We start from the raw sequence: 20116 nt of genomic DNA, 5'->3' as shown, positions 1-20116 counted from the left end.
CCAAGTGCCCAACTCATAGTACAGTATCTGGAACTTGTTAAAGCTAGTTTTTCTTCCCTATGTTCAGATATTATTTTTTTATTAATAAATTTTGAGGAATACATGAAAAAATTGGCTTTTTTGTCTTCTAGAAATATTTCTGTTCCATATGCAGGTAACACTGTCATTCACCTAGATCAAGCGTTAGCCAGAATGAGGGAATATGAGCGCATGAAGACTGAGGCTGAAAGTAACACAAATGTAAGATATACCTGGATTGTTGAAGATGAAGATAGTGCCGCTGCCACAACTACGATTAATAATGTAGAAGGTGTGTTCTTGAACTGACGAAAAGTAAAAATCATAGTTCCAAATATAGAAAATTAAAAGCCTCACCTGATGGATAATAGTGGTTTTTTTAATCGCTTTTAATTATTAGGGGTGCTAAAACTAAAGATATTTCTTTATATTTTTTTAGCATAAAATCATCAGAATTTAATATTCTTTAGAATTTTGCATAAATGCACATGTATAATGTCATAGACTTTATTTTACTAATCTTTCATTTTCTTTTTAAAAATAGAAACTCCTGCTGTTGAAAATCATAGTTCACAACCACCTCTAAGTGAAGTTTCTACCGTCCCATGTCCTAGAATTGATACTCAGCAGCTGGACCGGCAAATTAAAGCAATTATGAAAGAAGTCATTCCTTTTTTGAAGGTAAGCAGTAATTTTTAAAAATAAATAAACTTTGTGTTTTGTTTTCTTAATTTGTACAAAAGACTCCATTGTATTAAATTCAGAAAATACAAGTAAAAATGGAAAAAATCACCCATAATTTTGTTACCCAGAAATAACCCCTGTCGACATTTTGTGAGCCTTTCTATAATATTCTCTACATGTGTATGTGTGTTCTACTTTTTCCATATATCATAAACATCTTTCTACATCACTATTTTTCTACTGGATATTTTCAGATGGTTACACAATATTCATTCATTATTCCTTCAAAAGTATTTGTAGAATGCCTACTTTGTGCCAAGTTTTGTGGACATAGCAGTGAATAAATCAAGGCCTTTGCTATCGTGGAGCTTACATGCTGGGATGAGAATATGAGCCCCCCAAAAAAAGTAAATATAAAACATATAAGTAAACGTATATCAGGTAGTGATATGTGCCATGTGGAGAGTTAAAATATGGTGATACAATGGTGTCTGTTTTAGACTAGATGGTCAGAGAAGTCTTCTGAAGAGGGAACATTTAAGCAGAGATGTGAATAAGGGGCCAACTTAAAGCAAGATCACTCCAGACAGGGTGAAAGGTCTTAAGGTAGGAACTAGCTTGGCATGTTGAAGGAACTGGAGGAAGGACCTGTGTGGTTGTAGGAAATTTGTGTGAGATGAAGTTGGAGAGGGAGGTAGGAGTCAGTCATGTAGAACATCATAGGCCATGATTAGGAATTAGGACTTTGAAGTTCGAAGGGAAACTCCTAGAAGGTTTTATGCAAGAGAGAAACAAAGTCTGTTTGTGGAGAATTTTTATAGGGAGTCAGTAGTGCAATGAGATCAGATGAGAAATGATAGTGGCTTAGACAAGGGTGTGGAGAAGTAGACAATTGGGTTGTATTTTGGAAATCAAGAGGTCCTATTAATGGTAGATAGGGTCACCTGGAGCATGGCACTAGGTAAGAGAAAGGGGCCTAGGACTGGTGCTCAGGACCAGGTGACCCAACGTTTAGAGATTGTGCAAAAGAGGGAGAGCCAGAGTTGACCAAGTAAGACTGCCAGTAGTTAGCTATGTAGGTTGTTACTGTGAGGGTTGAGTATTCATAGAACAGAATTTTCTATTAATTACTTCATCAGTTCCTGTTGTTAAACATTTATATTTATTCTGGTTTCTTTTTTACTGTTATAAACGATACTTAAATGATTTAGCTAAATTTAAATATATATGCAGTTTTTATTTCCTTAGAAATAATTCTTAGAATTTCTACCTCTAAGGGTATGAGTGTTTTTAAGGCTTTTGAGACATTGTGCTAAATTGTCCCTCAGAAAGGTTAATCATGTGTATTCCTACCAAAAGTAAGAGTATGAGACTGATAAGCAGTACTATTAATTTTGTTTAATAATAATGAATAGGGCAGAGAAAGAAGTGTGCATGCAATGGAATGTAAAGACAGGAATTTTTTCTGAGATGGCACTGTTTTACATTCTAATTTAAAATGGAAATTCTAAAAATTAGAAATGAAAAGACAGTCTTTTCTTTTCCTTCAGTTAGGGGAACCTACAAAATATGATGTCATTGGGCTCATTTCTTAAAACCTACTTGGGACTTGTCAATGTGGTAGACACTGACAACAGAAAGTTGTTTCCATACACTTATATTTCTTACCTCGGTGGAAGTCATTGCTTTCTTTGGAATATTTTGAGAGAAGAGAGATCTTTGAGAAGGCACTTATAGAAACTGCTTTCTGTGAAGAGGCTTCATAGCCAAGAGGAGAGATAGGATCATCTGTCTATGCCTGATTATTCCATGTAAAAACTGAAAAGCTTAGCCTTTTCCTGGGCAACTGAAACAGCTCCTAAATGGTCTTTCTGTCTCTGTTTGCTTCCTCTTCTAATCTTTCAACTCTTCTGCTAGCGTTGCTAGTACTTTTAAGGCCTTGGCACTTGCTGATACTCCTGCCTGGAACGCTCTTCTTCACATACCTGCATGGCTTTTTCCCTTGAACCTTTCAAGTCTTTAGTGAAATGTTACCTTTTTGGTGACCAGATCCCCTCCTACTCCTTACCTGCTTTGTTTATCTCTATAGTGCTTGTCACCTTCTAACTTATTTAACATTTGCCTGTTTGTTTTGTCTGTCTCCCCGTTAAAATGTAAACCCCGTGAAGTCAGAGACATGAATCTGTGTGGTCTCTGTCTTACAGTACCTGCATATAGTAGGCCCTCAGGAAGTATTTGTTGAATGAATTTAATAAATGAATGGCCCCTTCAAACCTCAGGTGTGGTTTTCAAACTAATCAAGTTCTTTGGGCTCTAAGAAGTATAGTTTGAGAACAACTGGCCCATAGGATCCAGATCAGATTCAGCATCGCTCATAAAACCTTTACAGCTGTCCCAGCCTCTTAACGATTCCTTCCCACATACTTTGTTTCTTTCTTAACGTTGTTCAAAAAGGCACATTGCGCATGTTATTTCCTTTGCCTAGAATGCCCTTCCACCGTTTCTCTGTCCAGTTTTATTCTTCCAGGACCCAGCCCAAATATTTTTGCCTGTCTTGACAGGCAGAAGTCCTCCTTCTCTTCACTGCTCCTGGGATACTTGGTACATGCCTTTATTCTAACACTTATGACAAAGTATCATAATTATTTGCATATATCTCCCTGCTAGAATAATATCTTTCTAAATCTCTTAGTACTTTCACCCAAGCACGACTTCAGATAAAGGATATTTGAGGAGATAAGACAAATACATCAGTTTCACCAATTAGTCAGTGAATTTGTCTCCTGTTATTTGTAAAATATGTATTTGCCTCCCAAAAAATAATATTTATATTCCTATAAATTATAAGAATATGTATGTATTCTTATAGATAGGTAGATGCTAATTTAAGAGTTTGAAACCATTGCCTCAAGTGAATTGATTTAAACTGTATAAGTTATCGCTTGCTTCCATCTTAGGCATAGATAATAACATATTGTTGCCTTTTTTCTTTTACATTTCCATTTTATCATGAGTAATGCGATAAATACTTTTAAACGTCTTTTTTGGTTAAATCAGGTATATTGGTAGTAATATCTATTTGACATGTACAGTTATTTTTTTAAGGGTTAAAAAAATGTAAATGATTTAGCTTTATGCTTTGGGAAGGCAACCATCCTCAGGAAATTTTATTGCATTTACTATTTTGTGTCTGATTTAAGTGATATTCTTTTATAAGGATGCCCTTACTAAATTAAGCATTTCAAAAAGTTTCTGCGTCCAACAAAATGAGAACTAATAATCTGATTTTAACTATTATGTCTCATTTCACTTCAAATCTTGACTTTTGGTAGGATTATAGAACTTCTTTGTTAATGTCAGCATCATAGCCAGTCACCTAAGCCAGACTTCTTGACTCTCTCTTACCCTCTATCACCAGTGAGTCAAAAATGGATTTTTCCCCTAAGAGCAGTCAGTTTGACTCCCTTCTCTCGAATAGCATACCCTTATCTTTTGCATAGACTTCCTGTCATAATAGGCAGGGAGTGAATGTTTATTAAGCAAACCCTTTAGCCTTCAAGAGACTCCACCATTGGATCTGGTGTACTTTCCAACTTTGTCTCTCACCACTCCATCTAGGTACACTCACTTCAGGTTACTCAGCATTTCCCCTCCCTGCCGTTACTTTCTCACATATCAGCCCTTTGTACAAGTTGTTGCTATCAAAAATATAAAATACCTTCACTCTCTTCTGCCTGACTAAAATATCCTTTCTTCAGAGATATGGGTTGTTGCCTCTAATATGCTACCACAGCTCCTTACATAGCACCAAGTGTGTGCTTCTTTTATGATATTTATTTATTCAGGAAGTAGTGAACACCTCCTGTGAGCTAGCTGCTGTGTGAGGTGACGCATAGGAAACAGTCCCTGCAGTTAAAAAGCATCATCTACTGGGCAGTGCAGAGCTTGTAGGATTGATTATTCCTATATCTGACTCCTCCCACTGGTATACGATCCCTTGAAGACAGGGGACTACTGTCTTTTTTTTTTTTTTCCTAATTGCCTGCCTTGACACATGACTTTTTAAAAAATGAGCTTAAATACTTAGATTTAAGGGAACTTAGACATCATCTAGTTTGGCCATCTCATTTTACACATTTGTATAGGAAAAAAAAAAAACCCACAAACTTATCTGAGTAAAGGTTAGAGAATCTGCCCAAATGAGTTTAGTAGCAGAAGAGGGATTAGAACCTTGAGATTACTTGAGAGGGATATTTTATGGACTCACTTCAGAAAGTTAACCATGAATTGGATTATTGTGTAGCTTGCACATCCTTGCTTGTTAAGAAAGTTAGGACACTGGTTCTCAGCTGGGGGTGATTTTGACCCTAAAAATATTTTTTAATGTCTAGATACATTTTTAGTTGTCAGGACTTGGGGAGTGGAGGGTGCTACTGGCATCTAGTGAGTAGAGGCCAGAGTGCTGCTAAACATCCTACAGTGCACAGGTCAATAGTGCCAAGATAGAGAAAGCCTGAGTTAGAAGATAACATAGAGGAAGTTGGGTAGAAGGTGAGTATGGTTTAAGAGGAGTTGAAATGAACTGAACTGCAGATAAGTCAGGCAATATAGAAACTATGGCACACATAAGTAGTTTTCCTGAAGGTACAGAAAGGAAGTGAGGAAAAGTATTGAATCGGCTAGTTTCTTTTACTGTCTCTTATCAGCTATGGTGAGTCAAAATTTGCAAACCTCTTAATGTGTGTAGAGTGGGAGTTAGCTCTTCTAATGAACGAATATTTGAAGATGTATATCTGAAAGGTGAGAAGAAAAATAAAATCTTATATTATGTGGAGTAATATTTTTTTTAACAATAGGTAAGTTTATATCCTAACAACTAGGATTTTTCTCAGGAGCACATGGATGAAGTATGCTCTTCTCAACTTCTAACTTCAGTAAGACGCATGGTTTTGACCCTTACCCAGCAAAATGATGAGAGCAAAGAGTTTGTAAAGTTCTTTCATAAACAACTTGGAAGTATATTACAGGTAAGGGTTGACTTGCCAGTATGTACCATCTGGTTAGGATTTTTCTTTTTTTTTTTTGCAGTTTTCTGGTATTACACAATTTATTCAAGTAGGTATTCATTCTAACATCCATTTGAGACGACATTTTAATACTTATTAGGTTATTCCTTCACTTGGTTAAAAAAAAAAATTGTATTAGGGCCTGTGTCTTTATTTAACTTGATCACCTCCAGGGTGTGTCCCAACTCTAGTAATTTTGTTTTGATTTTTCTCCTACCCAATAAGAACATTTCAAGTTTGAAATGTTTAGAAAGTATTCTGTGATATCTTCTAAAATAATTTTTTACCAATCTGGGAAATTTTACAAGCCAGAAACCAGCTATTGATTGTAGAGACTTCTTAAGCCGTTATAGTAACTTTAAATTATGTTAAGGTAGTGGTTCTCAACTGGCGGCAGTTTTGCCTCCCAGGAGACATTTAGCAGTGTCTACAGACATTTTGTTTGTCACAGTAGACAAGGAGGAACTGGTACTAGCATCTTGTGGAATGCCAGTAGTGCCAAGGAACTATGTTAAGTAAGGATACCTTACTTACTCCATATGATAAATATCTTTACAGTTAAATTACCCGTATGTTTTCCCATTGAGGTAGTTCAGCGATGTATATTGTTACTCCATACTAGAAAATACATTTTTCTTTTCATCTTAATTACAAAATTTTCGTATAAAACTTCTCCTTTCTTCCTATTCGTGTGTTTAAATTGGTTTTAGACACAGTATTGTCACTTTGTTAACGTTTTTAAAACCCTAGGCTTGATGTAAATTTCCATCACTGTAATTTTCCATTTTGGTTTTATTAAGACTAAAGTATAAATTCAATAATGGGTTCTAAATTATCCTGGCTCTATTTAATCTAATTGTACTAACACGTAATTTGTAAGGAATATAAGACTTGTGTGTTGTTATGCATTGTTTAAAAATGTTTAGGATAATTTTAGATAAATGAGTTTTATAAATTTAATTAGCTAGTGGGAAGTACCTCCATTTTAGAATCAGGCTGAAAGAGAAATTGTCTATAATTTAAATATTTTTGTTTATCAAGATCTATGCAGTCCAGTCCTTCCTCAGTTTTGCCTGCTGTTATAATTGCGGGCAGATTCCAAAGTATTAACTTGGAAATAGGAATTTTTTTTTTTTCCGAAGTCTAAGAAAATCTGACTGTTTTCTTTCATCCTGACTGCTTTTTTCACAGGGAGACCTACATGAAGAATGAAAGTTAATTTACATTACATCTTGCCCAGAGTATTGAAAATTTTTCATGAGATAGAGCTTAAATTACTATCTTCTTGTATTTTTTTTCCTTACAAAACTTTATGAAATGAAGTTTTTTTCACAAGTCATCCAGCATTTGTACTTCTTTTCATGATTGTGCTAGATAAGATGGTTTTGGGAGAGAGGGACATTGAACATCATAGTGGTTTGCCTGTTTGCTAAATGGCATAGTCCATGTTTTTAGGAAGAAAGAAAAATAAAAACAGTTTTTATAAAAAATGTGTAGAATATAGCAGACTTGTTCACTTGAAGTAATATAATGGTTTTTCCCTAGGTGAATATTGTTATTTAAACTTCTTAATCGTCTGTATTCCTCTACTCACAACTGAAGTTTAATATAATCTTAAAATTATTTGGTTTATCTTTGAATAGGATTCACTGGCAAAATTTGCTGGTAGAAAACTGAAAGACTGTGGAGAAGATCTTCTTGTAGAGATATCTGAAGTGTTGTTTAATGAATTGGCTTTCTTTAAGCTCATGCAAGATTTGGATAATAATAGTATAACTGTTAAACAGAGATGCAAAAGGAAAATAGAAGCAGCTGGAGTGATACAGTCTTATGCCAAAGAGGTAAATGACATTCATTTTGATTTTAGGAGTAGTTATAATTAGCATATAAATATAGTTATTGATCATTAATAATAACTAAAATCATACTTGACCTCAGCATAAGTATTTTTTTAGTAATATCAGTTAATCGGTTTATAAATCAGTATGTATATTAGCCACATACTGAATCTCTGGAGTAACAGCAGTGACTGAAAAATCAGGAATGCAGACAGGAATTGTCAGATATCCACTTCACAATATTGTCGCTTATTCAGGTTTCCAAAGAAGAGAGGAGGACGGGGATCTAGTCCTCAACCAGCTGCCTGCCGTGGCTGTTGCCAGCCCCAATAGATTGCCCAGGAGTATTTATCACCCCAGCCAACACACATGCTTGTTTATTAGTTAGGACTTTGATTGCACATCCCTGTAGCTTCTTATCTCCTGTTAAATTAGTCTTGATGACATATGAAATTGGATAGGTTTTTTTTCCCTCAACTTGAGGCATCCAGGAGGCTTTTTCCTAGATACTCGAGAATCATGAGAGGGAAAGCAGGTCAAGACCAAAAACAGAAAGAGAGAACCCTTCTTCCTGAAACTGAAGTAAATGATGTGAAGCCATCTATTTCACACTTTTCATAATGTTTTTATTCTAGACATAAGTAAGTTTCAGATCACTTCAGCTATTGCTAAGAGCTTGAAGAAAATGAAACAGAATAATACCTTAATAAAGGATTGGAAAGGCTACTTTAGAGCAGTCTCACAAGCTCTTTGAGGGGGTGAAATATGAGCTAAGGCCTGAAAGACAAGACGTTTATAGTCAAGATCAAAGGGAACAGCATTCCAGGCAGAGAGAACTGTTAGGGTAAAGACTCTAAGGCAGGATTGAGCAGTTTGGAGAAGAGAGAAGGCCAGGGAGGCAGGAACACATTACATGAAGTGAGAGTGTAGGAGATGTGGTCACAGAGGTAGGTAAGACCAAATTATGGGGCCTTAGAAACAGTGGTAAGGACCTTATATTTTATTTTACCCTAAGCATGATGGAAACCCATGGGAAAGTTTGAAGTAGAGGAGTGACAAGCTCTCATATACAATTTAAAAGATTTGTCTAGGGGCCAGCCCCGTGGCGTAGTGGTTAAATGCGCGCGCTCTGCTGCTGGCGGCCCGGGTTTGGATCCCGGGCGCGCACTGCCGCACCGCTTGTCAGGCCATGCTGTGGCAGCGTCCCATATAAAGTGGAGGAAGATCGGCACGGATGTTAGCTCAGGGCCAGTCTTCCTCAGCAAAAAAAGAGGAGGATTGGCATGGATGTTAGCTCAGGGCTGATCTTCCTCACAAAAAAAAAAAAAAAAAGATTTGTCTGTTGAACAGGAGTTACTCTCTACAGGAGAGTAGAGATAGAAGCAGAGAGACCAGTTATAAGGCTGTTGGAATAGTCCAGGTAAGAAATGATGTGTCTTAGCTTTGAGTGTGCAACAACAGATACATATTGATGACTGAGTCAGTGAGGCATTCTAATGGTTTAGATGTAGGCAATAAAAGCAAAGCATAGGTTGGTTCCTAGTTTTCTGACTTGAGCATTTGGGTGAATGAAGGGCTGTTTACTGAGAATGGGAAGACTGAAGGAGGATGGGGTTTTGGAAGGAAGGGAATCAAGATTTTTGTTTTGGATTTAGTAAGTTTGAGATGCCTCATATATATCAAAGAAAATGACAGGTAGGCAGTGTTGCTTTTTGTTTTGTTAATTTAAAAGATTTAAATAAAAGTCGAATCTACGTTTCTAAGAAAGCATTTAACTCTTTGGATGATAGTCAGAAAATGCAGCATTTATTAGTTTATTGAATACCTAAATGTAATGCTGAGAGGTTACTGCTAAATTCTGATTAATTGATTTGCTTATAGGCCAAAAGGATTCTTGAAGGAGATCGTGGCTCACCTGCTGGAGAAATTGATGATGAAGACAAAGTATGTGCTAATTAATTTGTGCCTAAAAGTAATGCTTTTGAAACAAAAGATTAAATAATTTTAACAGCTTTTACCTTAATGTTTGAGAGCAAAGTATATCATCAAATGCCCTTTCTTCTGACAAACCTTTACTTTCTTTTAAAAACAAAACTAAACTGTCAAAAATGATTCTGTGTATTTTTTATTAGATAATGACTATTATTAATTTCTCTGATAGACTTACTATATACCTTTTTAAAATGTACTTCAAGGAATTAATTACTCAAATTTATTTGTGGCTAGGACAAGGATGAAACTGAGACAGTTAAGCAGACTCACACTTCGGAGGTGTGTGATGGTAATGGTCCCAAAAATGTGAGATCTGATGTTTCTGATCCAGAGGAAGATGAAGAAAGTGAAGAATGTCCAGTGTCTATTAGTAAGTTTAAAGGCTCTCTGCTAGGTTTATACATTAGTTCTTTATAAGTCACTTATTGAAAAGGTTGGTGGAGTGTAATGAATAAAGAATTAGGTGTCAAACAACTCTGAATTTGCATTCCAGTATGACCCTGACTAAATCACCTCTCCTTTCTGCACGACAATTTTTTAGTACTTACTGTTTTGAAGATTTCAGATATTGTAGGTATCGCACTTGCGCAATGCAGGAATGCAATAAATGGCAGCTATTATTAAGTGCTGAAAATTAACTAAAAATTGTGTATTAATCAACTTAGGTTTGTCCAAAGCTGAAACTCAGGCTTTGACTAATTACGGAAGTGGAGAAGATGAGAATGAGGATGAAGAAATAGAAGAATTTGAAGAGGGACCTGTAGATGTCCAGACTTCACTTCAGGCTAACACTGAAACTACAGAAGAAAATGAACATGATGATCAGGTATCCCAGTGGAGACTAACACATCTTCCACAAGTCTTACTTTAACTACTAAAAGTGGATCCTTTTTAAAGATGTCAGAATTTACAGCTTCCCCATTCTCATTTTCATGAATACAAACCTTTTTAATATCCTTATTGAAATCTGAAACACTAGTTTATTTTTGTGTTTAGCATTGCTTAAATTAAAAGCACTGTAATCTTTTTTTTTGGTAATAAGTCTTAAAAACTATGAGATTACTTCAGAAGATGTGAATTCTTAATTTATCTTTATATTTTTCCTAGTCATACATGGAAATAGTATGTCATTCCCTTTCCTACCTCCCCATCTCATCCTGTCCCAGGGACAACACTTTGTATGATTTCTTCTGCTATTTACCACCATATTTCTAAATAATATGTGTGTGTATTTATTCATTTATGTATTAGACATTATCTGTGGACTTCCTGTTATAGTAGGGTAAAGATTTTTAGGTCACTTACACCTCCTCCTCTTATCCTCCTCATTTTATTATATCTTTTGGTTAAATCTATATTTAACCAAATATTTAGATTTAACCAAACTGTGTAAACATTACTGACTGCTGAACTAAGCAAATATTGTTTATTGCTTAGGCTTGTACATTTTTTCACCTGAATTTAGTAATTCTCAATTTTTTGTTTATTTTCTTTGATCATATACCCGGCTCTTTGCTATACCCTCCAATAGCTGTATAAACCTCTCAGTAGAATTTTCTACATCAACCAGTTTTTCAGTTTTGTCCTTCCTGAAGCACTCCCCCTCCTGCTCCATTGTAGGTTTGGCTCTTTAGACCTAGCCTGGGAATCTTGTCATTCTTAATTAGGTCACTGTGGAATCCAATCTTTCTCTTTCTTGGTTTCTACCTCATTTTGGTGGAGCACATCTTCCAGTAACTCTCTAAGAAAGAGTGCATAAAAGATAAATATTTTGAGACTGTATGTCTAGGAAAATCTTAATTCTTCCATGTTGAAAATCATTTTCCCTCAGATCTTTGAAGGCACTGCTTCCTTGTCTTCTAGTTTTCAATGTTGCTATTGAGAAGACCAGTGCCTTTCTTAGTTCTGATCCTTTGTATATATCTTTTTTTCTTTCCCACTCCAGAATCTTTTCCCCCTGGAGCTCTGAGATTTTACAATGATATACATTGTTGCTGGTCTTTTTTCATTCACATTACATTCATGTACCACATAAACTACGTTTAGTGGTAGTTTAGTGACTTAAACTACGTTTAGGTCAACAGCAGACCGCATATACAACGGTGGTCCCATAAGATTAGTACCATATGGCCTAGGTGTCTAGTAGGCTATGCCATCTGGGTTTGTGTAAGTATGCTCTAAGATGTTTGCACAATGACGAAATTGCCTAACAATGCATTTCTCAGAGTTATCCCCATCGTTAAGTGAAGCCTGACTGTCCTGGGTACGCAGTGGGTCTTTTCAATCTATATCATGTCCTTCAGTTTGGTAAATTTTCTTTTATTTTCTTTATTTCTTCCTCACCATTTTCTCTTTTCTTTCCTTCTGGAATTAATATTATCAGACATTATTAACCCTCCTGGGTTGATCTTCTGATTTTCTCCTTGCTTTCTTTTATTGTCCCATTGCTCTATCTTTCTGTTTTACTTTCTGGGAGATTTCTTTGACCTTAATACTTACGTGAAATTATTTTTATTTCAGCTGTCATATTTTTAATTTCTAAAGACTTTCTTTTCTGATTGTTACTTTTTTATAGCACCCTATTACTGAAACCATTATCTTCTTTTATCCATCTGAAGGCTTTCTTCAAATGTTTGCTGTACCTTTGATGTTTATGTTAAAGAATGATATACCAAAAAGCTGGTTGGAGTTCTTTTGGGCTTCACTGTAGGGCGCCTGGGTAGACAGTTAGCTTTTTGATAGAAACTCTCGAATGTCAGTACCTATTAAGTCTTTTCTCTGGGGTGTTTTAGTTTCTCCAAAGAAGAGTCTTCGAGTATCCTCCTGCCCAAGAGTATACCTCGTTGGCTGCTGGTATTCTGGGGCTAGATGTGGGGATGGGGCTGAGGGTCCCACCATTATACAGACTTGCACTAAATCCTTCTGTTATCACTATGACACTTTACCCTGTCCTCTTTTGTGCTTTCCACATCCCACCCCTCCCTTTGGTGGCCCCCAGGCCTAAGACTCACTAGTTCACTTTCTCCAAAATAATAATCTCCCATTTTTATGTTGAAGTCGGGGGAGGAAAACTAGGTGTCCACATTATCGTCAAACAGCTTCAGCCAACCACCACAACCCCCTTTTCATCATCAACTCCCACCCCACTACCGTATTCCTTCCATCCTAGAATCAAGCACTTCATAATTATGAGGTGAATCTCAGTTTTTGTTCTTTCCTTCTGCTGAAGGCACTTAGCTTTCTTCATCTTTCTCCCCTCCTGGTCAGTTCCTCTTCCATTCACTTGGCATCTACATATAAACAGGTGTAAGTTCCATTTAAGATAGAGTCTGATCTGAAAAAAGTAATAAAGAAAGTGGAATCCATAATATTCCAGTTCTCCGTATTATTTTGAGGTTGTTTAAGAAGAAAAGGAAATCTTTTTATTTAGCCATCTTGAAATTGCAACCACAGCGTCCTTCTTGAAACACTTTTAGAAGATATTTTTAAATTGCCTTGTATGAAGGTCTCAGGTTAGACAAAAGCCACACATCTAGTAATCGTCTCCTGTATGGTGACCATATATTTTAGGCCCTGCTATTAAGACCTGTCTTTGTCCTTCTAGGTTCTACAACATGACTCTGAAAAATCATCAGAAAGCAAAAATGTCCTATCAGAACAAGAACCTACTACTAGTAAAGGTAAGAAATCTAAATAAATGTTCAACTTTAAGATTATCTGAAGTGCCCTTTATGTGCTTAAAAACTAAAAAAATCTGGGGGCTGGCCCGGTGGTGTAGTGCTTAGGTTCACAAGCTCCGCTTCAGAGGCCTAGGGTTTGTGGGTTTGCATCCCGGGCACAGACCTACACACCGCTCATCAAGGCATGCTGTGGAGGCATCCCATATACAAAATAGAGGAAGATTGGCACAGCTGTTAGCTCAGGGACAATCTTCCTCAAGCAAAAAGAGGAAGATTGGCAACAGATGTTAGCTCAGGGCCAGTCTTCCTCACCAAAACAAAAAAAAAACTTAAAAAAATCTAAATGCTTAGCTAATGTAAGTTTGAAGGTATTTTGGACCTGATGTATATCTTTTTTCTCCCCCTGAAAACTTTGTAGAAAACATAAAGGCTTTGTTTCTGCCAATAGTCGTTAAACAACAGTTGACAAATATTTAAACATGCAGAAAAGTTCTGCAAGGAAAACATCCTTATAAATGTGGGGGATTTTTTAAAAATACCCATTCTTGGGCCTTACTCCTGAAAAATCCTAGTTCATTAAAAACCAGGTGGATTTTAGAAATCTCATTTTTAAAACATCCTCAGATGAATCCAATCAACTAAATTTGGGAACCATTGATAAGGAAAATTTGTAGTTGCCTTTTCTTTTGGGTCTTAAATGTCTTGATTACTCTTATTTATACATGTTGTCTTTATTTGGTGTAATAGTAAAATTTAACAACAGTCGCATTACACTAATGTTGAAACTTTCTTTTGATGACAGTTGACCAAGATAGTGCTCCTGTGAAACCCTGTTATCTCAACATCTTGGAAAATGAGCAACCTCCAAATAGCACTGTCCAAAAGGACTCACTTACTGCCACTGATTCATCTAAACAGCCTAATCCTTTGCCGTTACCTTTAACTGAAATTGAAACCCTGGTGCCTAGAGTCAAAGAAGTTAAATCTGCTCAGGAAACTCCTGAAAGCTCTCTGGCTGGAAGTCCTGACACCGAATCTCCAGTGTTAGTAAATGACTATGTAGGTATCATTTACATTAGTAAATATTTTTGCGTTTCATTTCTTTACCTATTTCTAAATTTTCAGGTTAACATTTTCAGCATATAAACACAACTGTGCTTTGTGTTTAGGTTTAGAAACTGTTGTAACATTTTTATTTCTTATTCAAACTTGAACAGATAGGTGATAGTGAATTAAGACGACCATCTCAAAACCTAAAAGCTATTCTACTTTGATAATTTTGAGAACCAAAATGGTGAGTTTTAGATGGCAACCTTGAGAGAGTTCATTTCAGTTTCAGATCTGAAAGGCTAATGATATGTGAATCATCATTAATCTCTTACACTACCCATGCTTGACTTCTCACCTATTTGGAGAATTGCATAAATCTTTGATAAACCTGAAAGTTTAGACTTGGGATGGGAAATAAAACAATCTGACAGCAGTAAAGTCCTTATCTCTATGCAGTGAATGACCAAAAAATATGCTAGCAAATCTGCACTTATGATGTAAGAAGGTAAGTTTAGTTGTACTCTGGACCTTTGTTTCAATTTAATTTTATAGCGAGTAGGTTATTTTTTGGATCCTTGGGTTGTATATGTTTTATATGTTTTACTTGTCAGCAAAAATGAGGGGATTTATAACTGTACTTTTAGATCTAAGGAATATATTTCACATATTTTTTTAATCCACATCGATTTTCTTCCTAAAGATATATTTACAATTATGATTTCATAACTTCTCAGAAAGGGGGCTTCTAATGTTTCAAAAACATTAGTAGAAAGAGTAACTCTTTTAACTATGTTTTGTTTGCTTCACTATCTGTAAAATGATGCATTTAAAACTCTGAAAGTTACCTATTAGATTTATTCTTCTTATCATTCGATGAGTGTTTAGAGTTGCTTATAGGAGGCATTCAGTTGAAATTAACTTGAAATTAGATTATAGAGGGTTTTGAATTCGAATTTTAGGCAAGGGATGCTACTGAAGGTTTTTGTGCAAGAACGTGAAATAGTCCAAGTCGTGGTTTTTGAAGATGAATCTGATGACTGTATAAGATATATTGTCAACAAAGCTCCATTATCATGTAAATACAGAATATGAGCTGAATGAGAGAGATGGTGAGAAATGTTGCAAGAGCCTCCACAGCGTTGATATTGAAAGTCTGAAAATGTTTACTTATATTCTGCTGGATACAGCTCTGATGCATTCTGTAAACATGTCAAGAAATAAGAGTTGTTCTAATTATTTTAGCCCTCAGTATAACTACTATTTCTTCCTTTAACCTGTATAAACTGGCTCGTTTTATAAAATGGGAGCAGAAAAGCTCAACAGTATGCCCACAGCTGCAAGTGTGTAGCCATGCCTATGAATTCTAAATTTCTGTTTTTATTCATAGAGCTTAAAATAGAAGAAGACCAAATTTGATAGAATTACTGTTGTATACTTATATATAAGAATCCACTTTGGGCCGGCCCCGTGGCTTAGCGGTTAAGTGCGCGCGCTCCGCTGTTGGCGGCCCAGGTTCGGATCCCGGGCGCGCACCGACGCACCGCTTCCCTGGCCATGCTGAGGCCACGTCCCACGTACAGCAACTCGAAGGATGTGCACCTATGACATACAACTATCTACTGGGGCTTTGGGGGAGAAAAAGTAAATAAAATTAAGAAAAAAAAAAAAATCCACCTTATCTCTTGGCATGGATGACTTTGGTTTAGATCAATCCAGCAGTTTGATTTAGGCAATTGGTTTGGTTTAGGCAAACCAGAGATAGAGTGTATTGCCTTTATTAAATATAATTTGTTTATCTTACAGGAAGCAGAATCTGGTAACATAAGTCAAAAATCTGATGAAGAAGACTTTGTGAAAGTTGAAGATTTACCACTTAAACTGACAATATATTCGGAGGTATTTGGTTGTCTTTAATTAAGCTTGTCTTTATATAACAAGTATTGTTAAGATGAAAACTGATTTTGTATTTTTTATTTTCATTCCAAAGGCAGATCTAAGGAAGAAAATGGTAGAAGAAGAACAGAAAAACCATTTATCTGGTGAAATACTATGTGAAATGCAGACTGAAGAATTAGCTGGGAATTCTCAGACACTAAAAGAACCTGGTAAGAGTTATCAGTTTTAACCCTATCATACTGAAAAATTACTGAATCTTGATACCATCATTTTGTTTTGTTTCTCAAATGCACTACTAGTACTTGGAAGATTTAAGCCAAATATTGGGAAGGAAGCATAATTCTGTACAAATTTTAGTTCAGCTGCCTAATTTATAAAAGAGTATTATCAGATTTTTTTTTCCATTTTTAAAATCTTCAGTTTTAGCAAAGTACCATATGTACATAATTTAAGAAAGAGCACAAAAAGTAAGAAAGATATAAAAGAGTTAATGATAAATGGGAAGAGCCTATTTCTTTTAATTATTCGTTTTTAGTTCTTTTGTAGGAGACCCTCTATATCTCTAAATAATATTCTTATAATTTTTCTTAATTTTAAAAATTCAGATAACATCTCTTGTCTCCCCTATGAAAAGTGAGTTATTTAGACCTACCTCTCCTTCTTTCAGTGTTAATATTATTTTTGAGTTTTCTGTTCATTACCTTATTTTAAATATATACATTTTCTAGTTCCATCAGCTTTGGTCGTTACCCAACTACTACCCCTCCCCTTTCCCTTCAGCCTCCTCTGTTCAGTTTTACTCATATTCTTACATTATTAAGGTTTTTAAAGTAAACACAATTACATTTTGTCTTTGTAACTATAATAATCTTCTATACTTTTTCTGAAGATGATTCTATATAAATATGATTCATTGCAGAGCCAAGTGATAGTCCCAGATTTCCTTCTTTATGGGTCTAATAGCACCCCTGGGCCACTCAGAGGAAACCATTTCTACGTCAAGGTCAAAGGATTTTCTTTTTGTTATTCTCTATCAATTTATCAATTGATTAAAATCATATAAAATTTTTTGTTTATTTTTGTTTTTCCTAGAAGTGGGGTGAGAAGGACAGACCAAATATCAAACCTTCAGTTAATTTCCCAGTCTTCAGCCCAGTTCTGCTTGTTAGAAACTCAACTGGTACCCATCTCCACTGCTGCCTTTCATAGTGTGTCTAGGCGGCATCTTCCTTCACGCTTTCACTATGCCTCCATCTGCTTTGAGCAGTCTGGGAATTTGTTGATATCTCCTGTCCTCTGTTCTCTTACAACCACTCTTCTTTTGTTGGTCTGGATTTATTCATTTTTGTAGTTCTTTTCATTTTTTCTAGTGGGGTTTTTTGAGAGACAGGCAGTATCTGCTTAGTCTGCCATCTTAAAATAGAAACCCTCACCTATTCTTTGTTACCTCGTACTGTGTGTTATTAGAGAATTATTGTAGCAAACTAAATTAGTATTTCCTTTGTATTAACTTTATATTAAAAGTAAAAGTTTTAATGGAAGAGAACAATATTAAAGTAAATTCTAATAAGTTATGTCTTAATTCAGTAATTAAATAATTTATAAGGCATTAATTATTATTCTGTTTTTCAGAAACAGTGGGAGCCCAAAGTATATGAGATGTCTTTCAGAGGCTCATCTAACTCTCTCTTTACATAGTCAATGCATATATGAAAATGGCACTAAATAAACATCTGTTTTGATCTGTAAAAAAGTGTAAATTAGTTTGACACTGCATTTTTGATAGGTGTGCTAATTTCTGCCCATGGCAGTTTAAAACATCAGAAACTGAATTCTGGACAGATTCAAGCCTTGATACACTGTGAGGTTTTTTTCTTTTCTTTTTTTTTTGATCTTGACATTTATCTCCCATTGTGATGTTTGGTAACGTTAAATTTAAAATGTAGTTTTAAATAAAGTTTGGACTTATCTGTAAAGTATCTTTTTTTGGAAATTATGTTGAATTCTATACAGCAAGTCACTGTTCTGTATAATTAGGCTATTCAGAGAAGAGCCAAGTCTTGAATGGTGAAGAGTTAGAGAAATATGCTATTTGTTATAAAGCCCAGCCATTTGGCCAGGCTTCCAAATAATGCCAGTGTTGCTGCTGTTGGGTCTAAACTCTTTTAGATACCTGCATGTCTTATTCCTGTGCAAGAATAGGGCACGTTATAAAGGTATCCAGCATATCTGTGAAGTTACTATAGAATATATATTAATATTCTATTCAAATTGGATAATAAGTTAAGTTTAGAACACATGTCCTTAGTATCTAGAACTTACATAATTATCTATTAGATAAATATTTTCCAGAATTCAATTCCTATCTATGTTGCCGCAGTCTAAAAATAAAAAAAATAAGTTTTATGTAATTAGGGAGTATCTCTGCACAGACAAGTAACATTGTGATTAATTTTAAATGAGAAACCAAACTCTTTCAAGTAGGGATTAATAGAACTAAATTTTATGTACCAGAACATTAAGGTTCTGTATGTCTTCGGACAAACTTGCCTTTTGAGGTGATAGTTTAAGACCAAAACATAGCAGTTGCTTCTGTGTGTAGTGAGAGAGAGTGTTAAGTAGCGAAAATGTATGTGATTTCTTCATCGTTAAGTAAATCAGCTCTTAAAAGGTGATTTACCTTTAGATCCCCAACTTGTCATATACCCAGTAAGGCTTCACAGAGCCACTTAACAATTAAGTCAACCTTACAGGTTTTTCCTTGAATAAAATATGAAGAATTAGTTCCAAGTAGTCTTTCAAATTTGTTAACAGTTGACTGAAGTACCCCTTAAGAAAAGAATTTGGTTGGTGTTCCTTTAAAATTCTTACTTGCCTGATACTTCAGTAGAAACTATAATGTCCAATGAGGGAGTATTAAATGAGAATTTCCCTATGAGGACATTTACTATATTGCTATTTAATTTAAATTATGTGAAACGTGTATCTCCAACTTTAATAAAACCTATTCAGAAAACTATCATTCCAGAATCAGGAATTCTTATCCTGTTGGCCTGACTTCAGGGAAACTGAGACAGTAAGTTACGTTATATGTATACTCAAGTTCTGTATTTGTTTTCTAGACTCTGAACAGGAAGAAGGGAAAACATTTTGGTATTCAAGCCAAGCCTTACATATTACGGCTGTCTCTCTCTCTCTTTCTCTCTCTCTCCCTGCATGCTTATTAGAGATCGATACAGTGGAAGAATTGTACTTAACGTCTTAGTTATCACTGTAGTATGTATGAACCTTATCAAACTTGCTTATTTCACTTGTGTTATAGCCGCTGTAATCTCATCTATTGTTTTCTATTTTAGTAGATAATTTCGTTTTAAAATACCTAGGGCTTGAGAGCAGATAACTTGTTTAATATGTTTTTCCTTAATAACTGTTGCTAAAGGGAATTAAATATTCCTGTTTGTCTTCATTTTTAAGTTAAAATTTTGGTCAGAGATAAAAGAGGGAGAAGAGGTCAAAATGCGTGAGAGAGAACCCCATGCAGGGTGAGATAATGCCTACAATAGTGAGCTCGCCAGACCATGCAGGGACTCTTTGTATTTTGTAACATTCACTTTGGGTAAATGCTTTTTCACTGTTAATAAATGTATATCCTACATTCAACCTTGAATTGTATTTTCATTTAAGTTGACATGCTCATTAATGCTTTAGAATTTATTCCAGAATTATGGCTTACTTGACAATTTTAAATGTAAAAAAAAAAAAATCAAGACATAAAAAATAATGACATATTGACTAGCCAGAGAGATTTATTAAACTTGAGACCATTTTTTTTTTTTTTTTTTTTTTACAGTGCAGCCATACTCTTTCTTAGTTGTATCTATTTTATATACCA

The 20116-nt window shown here is 35.3% G+C and overlaps 1 protein-coding gene across 33 annotated transcripts in view; it reads left to right on the top strand.

Annotated features, from left to right (window-relative positions):
* The window catches only part of PCM1 (pericentriolar material 1), a 90328-nt gene extending 70444 nt beyond the window's left edge, over positions 1–19884 (top strand). For 13 of the 33 annotated variants that reach the window (XM_087418423.1, XM_087418415.1, XM_087418411.1 and 10 more), the window contains 12 exons: positions 155–310; positions 563–699; positions 5595–5729; positions 7412–7609; positions 9488–9550; positions 9833–9968; positions 10264–10424; positions 13203–13278; positions 14081–14337; positions 16132–16224; positions 16316–16433; positions 17857–19884. In XM_087418423.1, coding sequence (XP_087274549.1) covers positions 155–310; positions 563–699; positions 5595–5729; positions 7412–7609; positions 9488–9550; positions 9833–9968; positions 10264–10424; positions 13203–13278; positions 14081–14337; positions 16132–16224; positions 16316–16433; positions 17857–17882 — 1556 coding nt within the window. In that variant the 3' untranslated portion in view covers positions 17883–19884. Of the gene's footprint in view, positions 1–154; positions 311–562; positions 700–5594; positions 5730–7411; positions 7610–9487; positions 9551–9832; positions 9969–10263; positions 10425–13202; positions 13279–14080; positions 14338–16131; positions 16225–16315; positions 16434–17143; positions 17270–17316; positions 17836–17856 lie in introns of those variants that run through there. The other 20 variants (XM_087418419.1, XM_087418417.1, XM_087418422.1 and 17 more) reach the window with 5 other exon arrangements.
* Positions 19885–20116: the final 232 nt, after the last annotated feature.

The sequence above is a fragment of the Ceratotherium simum genome, chromosome 28 (assembly GCF_057802395.1).
Source record: "Ceratotherium simum simum isolate JZ-2026a chromosome 28, ASM5780239v1, whole genome shotgun sequence".
NCBI classification, from domain to species: domain Eukaryota; kingdom Metazoa; phylum Chordata; class Mammalia; order Perissodactyla; family Rhinocerotidae; genus Ceratotherium; species Ceratotherium simum.
This window is presented reverse-complemented; position numbering and strand designations above follow the sequence as displayed.